At 42.8% G+C, this 18,804-nt stretch overlaps 1 protein-coding gene and 1 non-coding gene across 2 annotated transcripts in view; one reads left to right on the top strand and one right to left on the bottom strand.

The window, feature by feature from the left end:
• The window catches only part of APMAP (adipocyte plasma membrane associated protein), a 35,994-nt gene that overhangs the window by 6,559 nt on the left and 10,631 nt on the right, over positions 1-18,804 (bottom strand). The window contains exons 2-8 of the mRNA XM_058684686.1: positions 18,144-18,260; positions 13,316-13,431; positions 7,054-7,146; positions 4,066-4,182; positions 2,676-2,850; positions 1,942-2,076; positions 1,292-1,484 (exon numbers count right to left, since the gene is read on the bottom strand). Of these exons, the coding sequence (XP_058540669.1) occupies positions 1,292-1,484; positions 1,942-2,076; positions 2,676-2,850; positions 4,066-4,182; positions 7,054-7,146; positions 13,316-13,431; positions 18,144-18,260 (946 nt within the window). The remainder of the gene's footprint in view (positions 1-1,291; positions 1,485-1,941; positions 2,077-2,675; positions 2,851-4,065; positions 4,183-7,053; positions 7,147-13,315; positions 13,432-18,143; positions 18,261-18,804) is intronic.
• Positions 7,594-7,695, top strand: LOC131486411 (U6 spliceosomal RNA). Its single transcript, XR_009249322.1, has one exon. It is a non-coding gene; the product is annotated as a U6 spliceosomal RNA (small nuclear RNA).

Raw genomic sequence — 18,804 nt, 5'->3', positions numbered from 1 at the left:
GGTGCTGCAAACACAGGAGCGAACTAAAGATGGAGCATGTGTTCTGTCATGTGAAGAAACAAACCACCACCCCCATCACCACATCACATCCTTGGTGTGGGAAGACGGACAGGCACAGAATTGGAGTACTCACTACAGTCAGTACGGGTATTATGTGCATATTCTCATTACATTTTTTCAGTACCTAATGAAATAGAACAATGCTATTATTCTTTCCCCTTGAAAGATGGAGGAATTGAGGCAGAGAGAGATCATATCATCTGCCCAGGGTCCCACAACTGGTCTGGCCTTCTTCAAAACTCCCGTCCTTCCCACCTCACTATTCTGCCTCCTCCTAGGTCCCAGTAGGAACAGACGGTGGCTCTGGAACCAACAAAGTGAAGAGGAAGAATGTGTTATTTCTAAACAGATCAGGATTATCCACAGTGACACACTGAACTTGGAACAAAACCGAAGGCCATGGGCCAGCCCGACAGAGCAGGTACCCACAGCCCCTCAGCAGGGACCAGACACAGGGCCCAGCAGTACAGAGACTCAGTAATTGCTGCCTAGTACCTTTCAGGGCCTTAAGTTACAATTATTTTAACATCTATTCAATATTCAATATCCAATATCAATTTCAAACATCTATTCGGTCTGTGAAATGGAGCTTGTTAGAAATGAAGGTTTCTGCATGATGGAAGTACCTATATCAGCAGGTTGCTCATCCAGTATAAAACATATAGAATTACACTGAGTACATTTCATGGAACTCACTGGGGAGAAAGGCTTTTGTAAAGGATCTGTGGCTGGCCATTGGTGGGGGTAGGTGATTTTTTTTTTTTTTTAATGAAAAAGTTTGGTTGCTAAGAGGTCAAAGGTCAAGGTCTGGTACAGGGTACAGGAGAGATTGGGATGTGAATGACAGAAAGTTCCAGAAGGTAGGAGGACACAGGGTGGGATGGGGTGGAGGTAAGTGTGTGCCTGATGACCATTTGAGAAGCAGCAGTATGGTCTGCAGGGGCCCCATATGAAGGCCTAGTTGCAGGGTCTATGGAAAGGGGAGGTATGGAGGGGGCAGGCATGACTGACAGACCATGATGGTGAGGTGACAACAAAACCAGAAGGAAAACATCAAAGGGTTCAAATGTTTCAATTTACATTTCAGGCTGAATAATAAAATATGTTTAAAGAAGTCACTAACAGTACTAAATATGATCAGAATGAGAATTTTTAAAGCTGCGAAGGTCAAAAAAAGATCGTAATTAGATGCATTTTCATTGTTTTTTGGAATTGTAGTTTTCATACTTACCTTAAAAATCATTCTTTTAATATAGGGTCTCTCAGATAAGAAATCCAACATAGAAAACCCAGGATTGGAGCGAATAGTCCCCATGCCGACCCAGTACCCGCCAGAGCTGCTAGGTCGGATGTTGTCTGGAAATCCAGGCAGGTTCTCCACGAACAGATCAGCCCCTCCCTTCATCAGGCCAGACACGTAGAATCTGAAAAATTCACCCAAGCAGGTAGTGAGCAGTAGCCCCCGAATTTATGGAAAAATTTTAGCCAAGCACCAAAATTGTCTTGGTTCCAATCAATTTATGGAAACAACTACAAACCTGTCCCTCATGAACAAAAGCACAGCTGATGACAGGGACCCCTGCCCTGGGCCCAACTAGATGCAGTTGCAGGGAGATGGCCCACCTAATGGATAAAGGGACCCAGGATGCATGCAACCAGCATTAAATTGAGACTCTCCAAAGCTACGACTTTTCAAGCAGGGTGAGATGGGGGAGAAGGAAAATGCATTCCTGAATTTTACTGCTTTCCTTATCACACAAAAGAGAAGGTAACCTGCCGCATCTCAGATCACGTAGGTTGATGTCTCCCAGCCCATCCCAGGCCAGGCCAGGCCACAGTGAGCTCTGGCCATCCCGACAGCTCAGTGGGTACCGCACGTACCTTCTTATCCTTGCCATTGTTGTCTCGGCCACCAGGACAAAATCCTCTGCAGGAGAAAGCTGCACTCCGTTGGGGAACCGCAACTGGTCCAGTAAAACCTTCACTTCCTGGGTCTTGGTGTCATACTCTAGCAGGCTGCAGGGCGCCAACAGCTAAGACTCACGTGGGAGAGTCCGTGGCCTTGCCCCATTGGAGACTTGCTCCCCTCTGAGCCTGAGGCAGAGGCCTGCAGAAGGGGATCCTCCTTACGCTGTAGTGACAAGGCCCCTGGTGGTCCTCTGCCCAGACCTGGCTCCAGGCTGCCCCTGGAGGCCTTCCCATCTGAAGCAGACCCAGGCATCCTCTTCCTGAGAACCCCCTAGTCAGTTTTCTCGCTGAACTGGAATCTGGCTCAGCACCAGGGAGGGCCCCCATGGCTCCAGCCTCACAGGAGTTCCCCTTTGGAGGGATGACCTGAAACCCAGGCCAGCCTGCACGGTCCTGCCTACAGTGCCAACCGACCACATGCTCAGATGGACTGGCCTGTTTTAATTTCATTTTTCAAAGAGAAAGTGTGAACATCTTGCTCTGTTGTGTTGCATCCATCACCCATTTCCAGAAGCCATTAATGTCCTATCTCAAAAGCTCAATATTATGCTCAGAAACACTCCAATGACTCCCACAAATAAGGTCTGTGAAGTCACCCTGACTGACTGATGATCTCACTGAGCAGAAGATCTGAAATAAACACTCACCGCCCATCATCTGTTCCCTCCATAACCAGAAGCAGGTAATCTCGTCTCTGCCATTTGCTGCTAGAATCTGTAAAGTAAATCTTCCTCCCATCCTGAGTTACTGTAAGATCATTCACAAAGGACATTTTCCTCCCCTCTATTGGTGTCTCAGAGGAGAGCAGCAGCTTCACCTCACCTGACGTAGGAAGGAAGAAAAGGAGGGAGGGAGAGAAGACCTGTTTTCATTCCAAGAAATTGTATCTCAATGATCTCAAAATATTAATCAGCTTACCTGATTTAAAAGGAAAAACTAAAATGAGCTTCTCTCACATGCCAGTAAATTTATTCCCTGACAGTTAAAAACCAGTGTTTTCCTTTCTTTCATCTGTTAGGTGATAAATTTTTTTAAACTAACTTCATTAAAGGCAGAATCCTCCTTCTAAGGATGAGGACCTCTTCCTTTTATCAAGACAAACTGACTTTTAAAAATCTATTATGAGTCTTAGGGGCGCCTGGGTGGCTCAATTGGTTGAGCATCCGACTTCAGCTCAGGTCATAATCTCATGGTTTGTGAGTTCAAACCCTGTGTATCAGCACAGAGCCTGCTTTGGATCCTCTATTCCTCACTCTCTGTTCTTCCCCCATTCTTTCCCTCCCTCTCTCTCTCTCCCTCCCCCTCTCCCCTCAAAAAGAAAAAAAAAATAATAATCTATTACAAGTCTTAGACAAAAGGCAACTTTCTTTTCATTTGCTTGAGAGAAATACAAAATGTTCCATTCACCTGGTTTTAAGTAAAGAAAAGAAATAGTGATGGTGGTAAACTTTTAAAAATAGGAAAACAACCATTTATGGAATGATAAACTCTCTCTATGTATAATCTCATTTAAACCCTCACACGATCCCACAAGGTAGGCACTACCATTAGCCCTGTATCATGGATGGGTAAACTGCACAGAGAGGCTGAGGCAGCTGCATAGTCACACAGCCAGCAAACAGGTCCCAGTTACTACCCACGATAACAAATTCCTCCATCATACAAACTCCCCTGCTGAAGCACATAGAGAAAAACAGGAGGAACAGGTGGACAAAGAACAAATGAAAAGACAGACACAGAAAACAAACAGACGAGATACAGAGAGGCACAGAAAAATAAAGATAGAGGAGTTCTAACTTTTTAAGGATAAGATCCTGCAGCTAAAAAACAAATAGGAAATTAGGATATATGACAAATACCATCATGTAACTGATACATGATACACGTAGGCATTACTTGCAGTACTATTCAATGAATAAGAAAATAATACAAAGTTTCCAGTAGACTTACTGAACAAATATCATTAAATCCACTTATGTACATATTGTTTAAAACATCTGAAGTCACCACAGAAGGAAATAAGACATTGTTACATACGTTTCCATGGATTTACTTCAAATAGTCCCTTATACGCATCAGCCACAAAAAGGGTTCCATTGGGCCCTGCTCGGATGCCCAGGGGCCTCCCACAAGCAGGCTCATCATCTCGGGTTTCTAGAGAAACAAATGGTAGGAATCAGTGGCTGGTCCCAGGTTCTACCTGTGTCTCCAAGCATCTCATCCATCCCCTACTAAATATACGTCAAGTTGTTCAGAACAAAAAAGACCATGGCTTTAGAGACAGATGTATACCCTAGCGTTCCAGCCCCCTCAGAACTTATGACAACTGTCTGGTGTATCCAGAGAGACCAACTGAGAACATGGATCTGAACATATGAACAACAACTGGTACCCGAGAATCACATTCATATCAGCATCCTGAGACTTGGACAGTTAACTCAGGGACATCATCAGGACCCAGGCCCCAACTCTAGAACCCCCACCCTGGAATCTCAGGAATTGTGAGTTTAATCCCAATAGCCTGACCTGAACACTGTGCCCATCTATGGCACTGCCAGTTGTCCCTCCACCTGGCTTAAAGTAAGAGCTACTATTTTAATACCTATACCTTTTTAAAACCTGAGGCAATGCATATTTATTGCAGTGGTGTTCACTGCAGGGTTCCTTATGCAGAGGCACTTACTGCAAGGATTCTCACTGCAGGGGTGCTTATGCAACATGCTTACTGCAGGGTGCTTTCTACAGGGTGCTATCTGCAGGGTTGCTTTCGGCAGGGTTGCTTTCTGAAAGGTGCTTTCTGCAGGGTGCTCTCTGCAGGGTTGCTTACTGCGGGGTGCTCACTGCAGGGTTGTTTACTGTGGGGTGCTCATATTGCAGAGTTGTTTACTGCGGGTTGCTTACTGTGGGGTGCTCACTGGGGGGTTGCTTACTGCGGGGTGCTCACTGCAGGGTTGTTTACTGTGGGGTGCTCACTGTGGAGTGCTCACTGCGGGATTGCTTACTGCAGGGTACTCACTGTGGGGTTGTTTACTATGGGGTACTCACTGTGGGGTGTTCACTGCGGGGTTGTTTACTGCAGGGTGCTCTCTGCAGGGATGCTTAGTGCACGGTGCTCACTGTAGGGTGCTCACTGCAGGATGCTCTCTACAGGGTTGTTTACTGCAGGATGCTTACTGCAGAGTGCTCTCTGAAGGGTTGTTTACTGTGGGGTGCTCACTGTGGGGTTGCTTACTGCAGGGTGCTCACTGCAGGGTTGTTTATTGCAGGGTTGCTTACTGCCAGGTGCTTAGTGCAGGGAGCTCACTACAGGATCACTTACTTCATGGTACTCTCTGCTGGGTCGCTTACTGCAGGGTGCTTAGTGCATGGTTACTTACTGCAGGGTGCTTAGTGCATGGTTGCTTACTGCAGGGTACTCTCTGCAGGTTGCTTACTGCAAGGTGCTTTCTGCAGGGTTTTTAAGGGTTGCTTACTGCATGGTTGCTTACCGCAGGGTGCTTACTGCAGGTTGTTTACTGAGGGGTGCTTTCTGCCAGGTTGATTACTGCAGAGTACTTTCTGCAGTGTACTTAGTACATGGTTGCTTACTGCAAGGTGCTTTCTACAGGGTTTTTAAGGATTGCTTACTGCAGGGTGCTTACTGCATTCAGGATTGCTTACTGCAGGGTTGTTTACTGCAGTAAAGGGGTGAGGGGTGCTTACTGCAGGGTGCTTTCTGCGGGGTGCTTACTGCAGGGTGCTTACTACAAGAATCCTTACTTCAAGACACTGACTGCAGGATCACTTACTGCCAAAATATGGAATGGAAAAGGCAGGTTAAAAAACTGGATATACAGTATGATTCCATCACAAAACCAGAGTATCTGTGAACAGAAAGATATCTGAAAAGCTATTCACTGGAACATTAACAGTTACATCTGTGAAAACTCTGAGATGATTTTTACTTCCTTCTTTGTACCTTTGTGTTGTTTGCATTTCACAATGAAAATGCATCATTTTTACAAAAACATTCTTCCTATTAAAAACAATAACTAGGGGCACCTGGGTGGTTCAGTGGGTTAAGCGTCCAACTTCGGCTCAGGTCATGATCTTGCGGTTTGTGGGTTCAAGCCCTGCGTCAGACTCTGTGCTGACAGCTCAGAGCCTGGAGCCTGCTTCAGATTCTGTCTCTCCCTTTCTCTCTGCCCCTCCCCCACTCACACACTAACTCTCTCAAAAATAAACAAACATTAAAAAAAAACAATAACTAATAAAAAAATCTGTGGGTTATCAGTTTTTATTTATTTATTTTTATTTTTATTTTTTTTTTAATTTTTTTTAACGTTTATTTATTTTTGAGACAGAGAGAGACAGAGCATGAATGGGGGAGGGTCAGAGAGAGGGAGACACAGAATCTGAAACAGGCTCCGGGCTCTGAGCTGTCAGCACAGGGGCCCGATGCGGGGCTCGAACTCACGGACCACGAGATCGTGACCTGAGCCGAAGTCGGCGCTCAACCGACTGAGCCACCCAGGCGCCCCATGGGTTATCAGTTTTTAATGGTGAGATTCTTCTACTCTCATTTCCCAAAAACTGAGTGACTTCAGGGTGTTTTGACTTTGAATGACACTGCTGAAATTCCTGGGAAGCTAATGTAGGAATGACATTTAAACCTCCAAGTAACAACAGAGCCAACTGTGCTTCCACAGCAGCACTGTGACAATGGCTATAATCTTCTCCAAAGTTAACCTCAAGGATGAACACAGGCCACTATGGAATGGCAGGGGGCGGGGCCCATGTGATAACTGGCAGGTGCTAAGGCCACTGCCTCGAAGAGTAACAATCAGGTACAGTGAGGTCCAGGGACCACAGGGCAAATGAAGAGCTGATGGTAATGCCCAGGTCAGGTTCGATCTGCCAGGTGGTCAGGGGCTCTTTTTTCTTCAAGGGTGAACCTGACTTCTAGGGAGAGTTAGTTCCACACAGTCATCCAGCACTTTTCTCAGTAACAAGAGACATGTATCAGGGGGACGGTCACTGACTTACTGCATGGGCCTGAACCAAAGCGGGCAATGGTCTCTACTTCACCATTTTCAAGTTTTACGATCCGGCCATCTGCCGTACCAGTAAACATCACATCTGTTTAAAAAAATAAAAAGGAATAAGAGAGTTACTAGATTAGCCTAAGAACTGTCATAGCCTTCTACAACAGAGGTGGTTTGTTTGTATTTTTCATCTCTAGAGAGAAAATGGCAGTTCTGAAGATGAAGAAGTTGTCTGAGTCCTTAAAAAGTCCTTAAAGCAAGCAAGCAGTGATAAAACCACAGGGGCCTGGGGCCCAATGTCCCAGGTATGTGGGCTTGAACCTGACGTTGGAGCAAGGGTGCAGCCAGCAGACACCAATCTGAAAAAACAAGTGAGGATTTTCTACTCTCAAAGGAGCAAGGACTCACGGGCTGACTCTTAGCACTCAGGGGCATATGATCATGTCCGCCTCCAGTGAGTGTCTGCTGCTGCGTGGATTATATCCAACTGAAGAGGAAGAACTGCTAGAAAGTCGCTCGGGATAAAACTAAAGCACACTGAGTGCTCACTTCATCAGCACATATACAATTGGATCAATGCAGAGATTAGCATGGCCCCTGTGCAAGGATGACACGCAAATTCATGAAAACACTCCATAGTTTTTAAATGTATACAGGCAAACTCTAGGACAACCACTAAAACAATTATTTAGAAAAAGTATAATTGATATGCTAAGCAAGAAGATAAAATGGAATCATAAAAATGGTCAATAAAACTATAAAAGTAGCTATACTTGTGGTGAATATAGCATAATGTATAAAATTATCAAATCCCTAAGCCGTACACCTGAAACTAATGTTAACACTCTGTGTCGACTATACTAAGACAAACAAAAAAACATAAAAGGCAGAAAGAGGGTGAAGACAAAAACAGGAACAAACAGAAAACAGTAATGATTATGGTAAATATTAATCCAACTATATAAATTATCACTTTAAACATCAATGGTCTAAATATACCTATCAAAAATACAGAGACTCTCAGAAGAAATCAAAAAACAAGACCCACTACATGCTGTCCACAGGAAACCCACTTAACATATAAAGATACACCAAGAAGAAGATATACCAAGTCAAATGTTGACAGAGCCAACTATAAAGAAAAGAATATTAGGGATAAAGAAGAACATTACATATAATAAAGGGTCAATCTTCTAAGAAGACATCACAAGCTTTAATGTGTATGTGCCTAATAACAAATCATCAAAATCCATGAGGCAGCACTGATAGAAACGCAACGACAAAGAGATAAAAACACCATAAGAATTGAAGACTTCAGCATCCCTCTATATCAGAAATGGACAAGTCCTGCAGACAGAAAATCAATAAGGACACAGTTGAACACAAGGGCACCATTTACCAATTAGATACAATTGACATCTATCAATTACTCATCCAAATACAGCAGGATACACCTTTTTCTCAAGCTCACATGGAATAGTCAGGAAGACAGACCACAATCTGGGCCATAAAAACACCTTAATAAATTTAAAAGAATATAAGTCATACTCTCAGACTCTCAAATCTACTCTCAGACCACAATGGAATTAAAATCCAAATCAATACAGAAAGATGGCTGGAAAACCCTAAAATACTTGAAGATTAAACACACTTCTAAATAACACCGAGGTCAAAGAAGATATCTCAAGAGAGATTGAAAAACATTTTGAACTAAATGAAAATGAAAATACAACTTATCAAAACCTGTGCATGCAGTGAAAGCAGTGCTTAGGAAGAAATGTACACCATTGAATGCATATATTAGGAAAGAAGAAAGAACTAAAGTCAATTACTTAAGCTTCCATCTTAGGAAACTAAAAAAGAAAAAGAAGAGCCAAGTAAACCCAAGGTAAGCAGAGAAAGAAAGGATAAGAGGAGACTGATATCATTAATATGAAACTGGAAACAGGAAACCAAAAGAGAAATCAGCAAAACCAAACGATGGTTCTTTGAAAAGATCAATAAATGACAATCCTCTAGCCAGGCTAAGAAAAAAGAGAGAAGATACAAATTACCAACATCAGAAATGAAAAAGGGAATATCCCAATAGACCCCATGGACATAAAAGGATAATAAAGGAATATCATAACAACTCTATGCTCACAAATTCGACAACCTAGATAAAATAAACCAATTCCCTGAAAAACACAATCAGCCAAAACACAAGAAAAAACAGACTATTTGAATAGGCCTATATCCATGGAAGCAATGAATCAATAACTATAACTTTCCAAAACAGAAAGCACAAGCCTCTCATTAATGAATTCTTCCAAACATTTATAAGGAAGAAATAACACCAGTTCTCTACAATCTCTTCCAGAAAATAAAAGCAGAGGGAATACTTCCTAACTCATTCTATGAAGCCAGCATTATCCTAATGACAAAACTAGTCATTATCAAAAACTACAGACCAAGATCTCTCATGAAGACAAATGCAAAAACCCTCAACAAAATATTAACAAGTCAAATCCAATAATATATGAAAAGAATCATACACCCCAATCAAGTGGGATTTATCCCAGGTATGCAAGGCTGGTTCAGCATTTGAAAATCAATTAAGTAATCCACAGTATCAACAGGTTAAAGAAAAATCACATGATCATATTGACACATGCAGAAGAGCATTTGACAAAAATCCAACATCTGTTCATGATAAAAATTTTCAGCAAATTACGAATAGAATGGCACTTCAACTTGATAAAGCACATCTACAAAAAACCTACAGCTAACACATCCTAATTCTTGGCAACAAACTTGTAAGCTTTCCCGCTAAGATTAAGGAACAAAGCAAGAATATCCCCACCTCACAACTCCTTCACAATACTGTACCAGAAGTCCTTGCTAATGCAAAAAGAGATGGAATTAAAAGGTACACTGAGAAGAAATAAATCCATCTTTGTTCATAGATGATATGATCGTCTATGTAGAGAATCCCAAAGAATCAACAACAACAACAAACTCATAGAATAAGTGATTATAGCAAGGTTTCAGGATTCAAGGGTTATATTTAAAAGTCAATGACTTTCCTATATACCAGAAATGAACAAGTGGAATTTAAAATTAAAAACAGAATAGCATTTACATCAGCACCCAAGAGAATAAAATATTTAGGTCTCAATATAGCAAAATATGCACAAGATCTATATGAGGAAAACTACAAAACTCTGATGAAAGAAATAAAAAAAAAAAAACAAATAAATGGAAAGATATTCCATGTTCATGAACAGGAAGATTCAAAATTGTGAAAAGGTCAGTTCTGCCCAACTTGATTTACAGATTCAAAACAATCCCAAGCAAAATCCTAGCAAGTTATTTGTAGATATCCTAAAACTGATTCTAAGGAGAAGGAAAAGATCCAGAATGGCCAACACAATATTGAAGAACAACATCAGACGACTGACCCTACCTGACTTCAAGACTTATTATAATGCTACAATAACCAAGACATTGTGGTAATGGCAAAAAGAATTAGACAAATTGTTTGATGTAACAGAATTCAGAAATAGAGCCACATAAATACAGTCAACTGATCTTTCACAATGCAATCTTATATAATATATTGCAATACAATGGAGCAAAGATCATAGTTCCCACAATGGTGCTGAAACATCTGGACATCCACATGCAAAAAATGAATCTAAACACAGACGTTACACCCTTCACAACAGTAAAGTCAAAATGGATCACAGACCTGAACGTAAAATGTAAAAGTATAAAACTCCTAGAGGATCACATAGGAGAAAATTTAGGTGACTTTGGGTGTGGTAATTATTTTTTTGATACAACAGAAAAGGCACAATCAATGAAAACATAACTAATAAGTTGGACTTCATTAGAACTAAAAATTTCTGCTTTGTGAAAGACACTGTCAAGGGATTTAGAAAACAAGCCATGGACTGGGAAAAAATATTGCAAAATATACATTCGATAAAGGACTGTTACCCAAAATATACAAAGAACTCTTAAAATCAACAATAAGAAAATGAATATACCAATTTTTCAAATGGCCAAAAGCCTTAGATACCTCACCAGAGAAGGTATGCAAATGGAAAATCAGTGTATGAAAAGATGCTCAACATCATATGTCCATTTGGGAACTGCAAATTAAAACAATGAAATACCACTATACACCTATTAGAATGGCCAAAAATCTAAAACACAGACAACACCAAATGTTGGTGAAGATATAGAGCAACAAGGATCCTCATTCACTGCTGGTCAGAATGCAAAATGGTACAGCCATTTTGGAAGACAGTTTCACGGTTTCTTATAAAACTAAACATATTTTTACAATCCAGAAATTGCGCTCCATGGTACCTACCCAAATGAGTTGAAAACATAAGTCCAAATAAAAACCTGCACATGGATGTTTACAGCAGCCTTATTCACAATTGACAAAATTTGGAAGCAACCAAGATGTCCTTCAGTAGGTAAATGGATAAACTCTGGTACACTCACACATGGAGTATTACTCATCAATAAAAAGGAATGAGCTATGAAGCCATGAAAAGACGTGGAGGAAACTTAAACACAAATTACTAAGTGAAAGAAGCCAATTTGAAAAAGCTACATGCTACATGATTCCAATTATATGACATTCTGGAAAAGGCAAAAATATAGAGAGTAAAAAGGTACCCAAGGTTGCAGGGTGGGGAGGGATGAAAAGGTAGAGCACAGAGGAATTCTGAGGATTTGTAGAGCAGTGAAACTACTCTGTATGATATTATAATGGTGGATACACTTTATTACACATTTGTCCAAACCTATAGAATGTACAATACCAAGGGTGAACCCTAAGGTATACTATGGACTCCAGGTCATAATGACGTGTCAGTATAGGTTCATGAACTGTAACACATGAGCCACTCTGGTACAGGGTGTTGATAATGAAGGAGGCTGTCTATATGCGGTGGGGGGGTAGGGGAATATGCTAAATCTCTGTACCATCCCCTCAATTTTGCTATGAATCTAAAATGCTCTAAAAAAAAAATCTATTTAGAAAAATGAAAGCATGTTAATTGGTGATTACTCTTCTCTGGCACCGTCCCGAGGCTAGTGCCTCCTTCTGCTGCCAGCAACATGCCAGCCAATCCCCAGGGACAGCTTCCAAATGAAGCTGGAAGCAGGGGCTCCCTGGGGGCCTCCGTGTGGTTACAGCTGCAGGCAAGTTAACAGGCCCCCACTCTGCCTAACCAGAAATGTCACAAGGAGAATAACCAGGGCCTTTAAGGAAAAAAAGCAAGCCCTGGTGGCAAGGTGCAATGAGGGGTGAGTCTAAGACAAAAGGGAGGGACTAAGAAAAGCATTCTCGTTGAAAGATAACGAAAAAGATCACTGTAACTCCCTGAAGTTCCAGTTGTAAATATCAATATTTGGTTTTTCACCAAAAAACACAAAATCTGAGAAATGTATTAATAAATATCAATGTCTTTTAAAGAGAAACATGAGGTTCTATCATGAAGTGCCTATCCCTCTTACAAGTTTGACTCAGCCAGCCAAACAAACCAATAGTCACAGAATGCATCAGATTTGGGTCCCACATCCAGCAGCACACAGGACACACAAGTCCACCACCACTTCACGGAAACACACCATCCTTCGGAACGAGGAGTGGCCTGCCGCATTAAGCAGCTCAGAAATCCTCATCCCATTTTAAGTTCTTTAACTTCTCATTAACCGTGTCTTTTGATTCCTGATCTTAATCTTCATCCTAAAAGGCAGAAAGTGCCTTGTGGCTAGAGATTCAAGAATCAGAACCAGAGCCACATCTAATTGTTAGCACACAGTTAAGTTACCCTTAAACATACCCACCAAAGTCAGCCTCAAACAAAAACAAACAAAACAACAGTGGAAATACAGAGAATCATTTGTACTCTTTTCAAAAATGAAATCTGTACAAAGACAAACTGAATGAAGAAGCAATGTCCTATCAAGTAATACCTATCGAACTCTGATAAATGAGCTAACATCAAGGTCATCATCTTTCCTTTAAGCCCGACACTTTGAGCAAAAAAAAACTACTCCACAGACATGAACTCAAAACCACACAGCACTGAAATGGTCTGTAACTCAGAGAGCTGAGGGGTGTCTGCTCGACAAGCACAGCGCCTCTGCAACTGAGGAAGACGTCCAGAATCCCCCCACACACAGGAGCAGATGCATCGCAGCTGCTCTGGCAGAACCCCCCTCATAGAGCCTTGACGTTCCAGGGGTTTACTACTTACCCCCAATATTTGCTATGGACTCTGGCCCAATAAGTTGATTTTCAAATAGCCTTTCCGCCTGTCGTAACTTCATATTTGGTTGCAGAACACCAAGCAAGAGAGGGGGTTCTTTGAAGCTGTAAAATAATGCAATTATAGGGATTTGTCTATAAGAAATACATGAAGAAAGTGTTAACCGGGGACCTTCATGCATTATTCCCCGGTTTTTGACAAAGAGGGCATGTTGCAATAATATCCTCAGTTGCCAGAAACACAAAGGTCAAGGGAAAAAAAACATTCTAGGATATCAGAAAAGGTCACCATACAGAAAAATTAAAATATGATTATGCCTAATGCAAGAACTTTGCTAATCACTTAAGACAACTTGGGGCCTCCAACTACACAAGCTCCTATCCCAGACCTTCAGGCAAGTTAGACCTCTTCACACCCTCTGATTCACACACCCTGGCATTTATTTTCCCAGTGGCTGCCCAGTCTGCCCAGTCTGCCCAGTCATTAAAGGCCAACTAAGGCAGAGGAGAGTGGTGCTGACATTTCACAGCTGATAGAGTTGCTTTCTGCTTCAAGGAGAAGACACAAGAAATAAGAGGAGTTTGGCTGTACCAGCCCATCGTTCAGCACAGGTGCACTCTACCTCCTACCTGTCCCTGTCAGGGCTCAGCCTGGCTTTTCTCTGAAGCCAGCTTTTGCTAGGCCCTGGACCCTTCCCCTGACAACAGACTTCAGCTCCAGAGATCTTCCCTCTCCACTAGTCCTTCCCATCTACACACAAATACACCTACTTCTTCCGAGCCATCAAATCATGCTGGTGACACCTACAGAAAACAGACACAGTTTAAAGCCCTTCTCCCCATGTCATCTGCTACCCACCCTGGTCCAGGCCACCATCTTCCCATTCCCACTTCCTCCCTTGTTCTCTACAGTATATCCTCAACCCAGCAGCACCATGCACTTTGTGAGACACAGTCAGATCACAGCGTTTGGCTCTCACAGCCCTGCAACAGCCCCATCTCACCCAGAGCCTACAGCCTTGCAGGGACGCCCTTCCCAGCACACCCACAGTTACCTCTCTCCACTCCTCTCCCCCTGACCGTAACAGGCACCTCCCACCTTAAATCCTTAAATCTGTGCTCCACCCTCACCTTCTCAGTGAGGCCTGCTGTTAACACCCAATATAACATTCCATACCTAATACTCCCCCAAAAGCCTAGCCCCTACCTACCCAACTCTATTTTTTCCATAGTATTTATCAGCTTCTCAGTTCTCTGTTACATTTATTGTCTGTCTATCCCCAGTAGAACACATGGCCCGTGAGATCAGAGATGTGTTTCTATTTTTCACTGCCGAATCTCAAGCACCTGGCATACAGGAGGCTCCTAATGAACACTGTGGGAGGGAGGAGTGGGGAGAGGAAGGGAAGAATGGAGCGGAGAGGGAGAATATCTCCCAATTCCTTCCCTACCTTGCCCTCAAGCAGGGCAGTTTCCCAGCCAGTCCAGCAGAGTGCAAGAACTAAGAGGGAGTGGTGGCTGAGGCTATGGAATGATGGAGAAATTTCCCCACCTTGCCCAAACCCTTCCTTCCCGGCAGAGCACTTCACTTCCTACTGCCTCCTCTGAGTCAGGTGTGTACTCAAGACACTGTACAATTTCCTCTGAATTAAACTCTACCCCTCCCCCCCATCCCACACCTTCACTATACCCTGCCTCCCAATTATGGCTTTCTACCTGCTTTAAAAAAACACTCTGTGTAACTAGGAGTTTTATTTCCAAAGGAAGAGAGCAGGGCTGCAACCTGCATACTTTGGTGAGAAGAGCCTAGGCTACAGAGATGGACACGGCTGGGTTCAAATTCTGACCTTGGGAAGGTCAGACCTCCTGAGGTGTGCGTGAAGACTGAACAAGCACATACAGCCAGAGATAGAGGACAGCACACCAGATACTCAGCCACCCCCTACCGCCCAGTCCTTGGACTTTGCCTAATTCCTTACACAAAGGAAGTCCTTAAGAAATATATATAGCATCAACCTAATCAGTATATCGTGCACTGTCCCTGCCAACAAGAAGTCTGAGTATTATCTCGATTGGCAGACACAAAGAAACTTAAATGAGAAAATGTAAAGGATGGGTAAGAAAGGGCTCCCACTCCTGTAGCCTGAGCAGAAGCATCAAGGAAGAATGGCCCCAGAAAGCCCAAATCAGTGCTCTATGGCCAGCCAGGCCACATGGAACCTTGTTAAAGCCTGTGAACTTATCAACTCTTATTAACTCCCTGTTAATTCCTACTAGGTCCTGCTAACTCGTATCAAGTCCCATTAAATCCATGTGTTAAATGTATCCTGAAAGAACTGACCAACATCCTCCAGAAATCAGGATGTCATACATGCTGTGTCTACGATGGTCCTCCAATCTGCCAAACAAGGAATGAAAGAAAGTCACCTTGCATGGCAGGTTTTTGACAAAGCCCTGCAATCTTCCTGGTGACTGCTGCTTAGAACTGAAACCAACTTCATATAATCCATTCTGGAGGGATCTGCACCCCTCTTCATTTTTCTCTTTGATTTCTCAGAGATTTCTAAGTGTGGTGTAAGGTCTCACAGGATGTCATGTAAACTAGAGGTAGACTCTCTGAGGCACCTCCATCAGCTGCCCTCCCACCTGGCCAGTTGGCTTGGCCTGACCCCATTCCCTGCCATGTCCCATACTCCTTGGCTCGTGGAGATAACAGAAGCGGAGCAGAAGCTGGTAGCTCTGCTTTTCCATCATCATCAATACTGCAACCACTTACTTGCTCCAGAGAGTGGGTTTCCCCCTTCCTTGCTCTTTTTGCTCTGAATAGAGTTTGAAAGAAGACTTTTTTGCTGTCGTCGCTAGCATTTTCTCTCAAACCTCAGCTCATTCCTATTCTTACACCTTCGCCAGTCTTCTGCTTTTGTTCTGCATTTTGGGGCCACTCCTTCCAGTTTTTGAGCAAGTCATTCCTAAAGTCTGAGCATGGGAGAGATCCCTGTCAGCCATTCTGGTTTCACTGAGTTTCTCCTCCCTTTCCTCCTCATCAGGCTCATCTACTCCACAGACAGAACTTGCTTTGTACAACTTCAAATCCTTAGTGGGCCATGTTTCCTTTCAGTTTCTGGTCAGGAGCAAACACCTATCTTTCCTTTGAATTTCTTTACTCTTTCCTCGCACAAATTCACCTCTACTGAGATCAAAGGCCTCTAGTTACCGAAGCTCCATCTTTGCCTGCTCTTTCCACTCTCCTGCTCTTCTCTAAGGTTAGCTCCCCAGCCAAGGTTTTGATCCCCGGCTGTGGACACGGTTCACACTCCCACCTTAAACAACTAGATTACCTAGAAAGCCCCAGGTCAGTTTCTATTTGGGGTGGGTTGAGCTACATCCTTCTACATGTTGAGAGGGGTTAGCAAAGAGAGCCTCCTTCCTCCACCATGTGTCCTGGGAGACCCCCTCAGAGAGGACACCCAGTATGCACTTGGGTCCTGCTCAGCCAAAAAGCCGCATGCAAGGGTCCACTGACACACCAGGAATTATAAGCTAGCAATCTCATGAGTCTAGAATGCCCAGGCCTTCACCCAATCTCAATCTTATATTTTAACAGCACTTTGTGCCTTTACTAATTCTAAATCCAACAACAAAAAGTAGACTCTTGTATACAGATGTAAATCTAAGGTCAGAACTGTGTCCTTTTTATATCCTTGAATCCAGCTGGGTACCTAATTAAAGCACTGTAGGTGCCAAATTCTTTCTCAGTAAATTGAGTCCAATATAATGCCTTTTTATTTATAAAACATCAACACATAATTCCATTGTATATGTTATATTCACTCTATAATGGGGACATAGTTCTGGTCTGAAGTTTTTAAAGCCTTACATGGACTAACTTACTTAAAATAAACTTCAGAAAGCATCACCTCTGGGCAGTTTCAGAAGAAAAGGGGAATTTACTTACTGAACCAGACTGCACAACCCTCAACATCAACGTCATAAATCATCCCACCAGTAAGAGCCTGGCTCTGCACTATTATAATTACAAGTGTGAATACATTTCATGGGGCCCCTAGGTGTATACTATTTTTTTCAAGTTATAATGGACTACATTACTCATAGATGCCCACCAATGAAAGGTAATTTAGGAAAAATAGAACACTAATCACAAGTTAAAAAAAAAAAAAATCAGTTACTTATATGGGCACCTGGGTGGCTCAGTTGGTTAAACGTCCGACTTCGGCTCAGGTCATGAACTCACAGTTTGTGGGTTCGAGCCCCGCATCAGGTTCTGTGCTGACAGCTTGGAGCCAGGAGCTTTGGATTCTGTGTCTCCCTCTTTCTCTGCCCCTCCCCTGCTCATGCTCTGTCTCTGTCTCTGTCTCTCTCTCTCTCAAAATAATAAACATTAAAAAAATTAAAATAAAAATCAGTTACTTATAAATTTTAAACAAGGTAACAACCTTTGTGTGTGCTTTTGGCACTTCAAATGAATTCAAGTTTTAATTATCTCTAACACATATTCGGGATTCATATTCGGGATTTTTTCTGGGTTTTGCATTTGGTTTGTATAGTTTTGTTTTTGAAAGAGTATCGTGGACAATACCATGCATATATTGTGGTACACCTGAATCCACACAAAGCACAGGCAGTAAAGAAATCACAAGTCTCTCTCTCTCTCTCTCTCTCTCTCTCTCTCTCTCTGTGCCTCCCCCCCCCCCCCAGTAACTTACCTTTCAAACCAAATTGGTTTATTATCCTAGATACTATCCCAGCCTACTTTATCTGCCATGCAAGCCCTCCCAAGAATGGCCAGGGAAGCTCACCTGAGAGGCTGTGGGTCTATGGGAGAATCCAGCAGCAACAAGGCTCCAAGCAGGGGAACTGTGAGGGAGACAGCCAGCATCAAGAAGGTCACTCGGAACACACGGCCACTAAAGGAGCTGACAGAGATGGAATATACAAAGGCAATTAGCAGAGGCTCAGCCAAGACAAGCTAGGCTGGTCTTAAAGCCCATCAAGCAGGAGCAGGCCTCTAGCCTAGATTCACCCCAAGGCTGCCAACCTCTGTGGCTTGCAATGACACTTTAGGACGGCGGTGTGGGAAACTCTTACTTGCCAGTTACTTGCCAGACAGTATGATAGGTTGCACCTTCAATCCTCTAGTAGAGTCTCAAAGAGGGCAAATCAAAGAACTGATAAACACAAAAATGGGAGAAAAGAGGTACAAGGAGGTAATGGAGACACACTCGTCTATAGAGAAGACACATGCTTCCCAAAAGCCACTATTTCCAGGCACATAGATTCAAAGCAGCAACCTTAAGATTCCCAGATTTTGTAGATACAAGAGAAACAAATTCATGAAGCAAAAAGAACACAGGACAACTTCCTGAGTGACCAACTCTCCAATCATTTTTCCAATCACACTTTTAAGAACTCAAAAGCACATCCCAGCTCTCTACCTGGTAGAAGTCTGACAGATACTGA

This window comes from Neofelis nebulosa, chromosome 9 (genome assembly GCF_028018385.1).
Source record: "Neofelis nebulosa isolate mNeoNeb1 chromosome 9, mNeoNeb1.pri, whole genome shotgun sequence".
Taxonomy (NCBI): Eukaryota; Metazoa; Chordata; class Mammalia; order Carnivora; family Felidae; genus Neofelis; species Neofelis nebulosa.
This window is presented reverse-complemented; position numbering and strand designations above follow the sequence as displayed.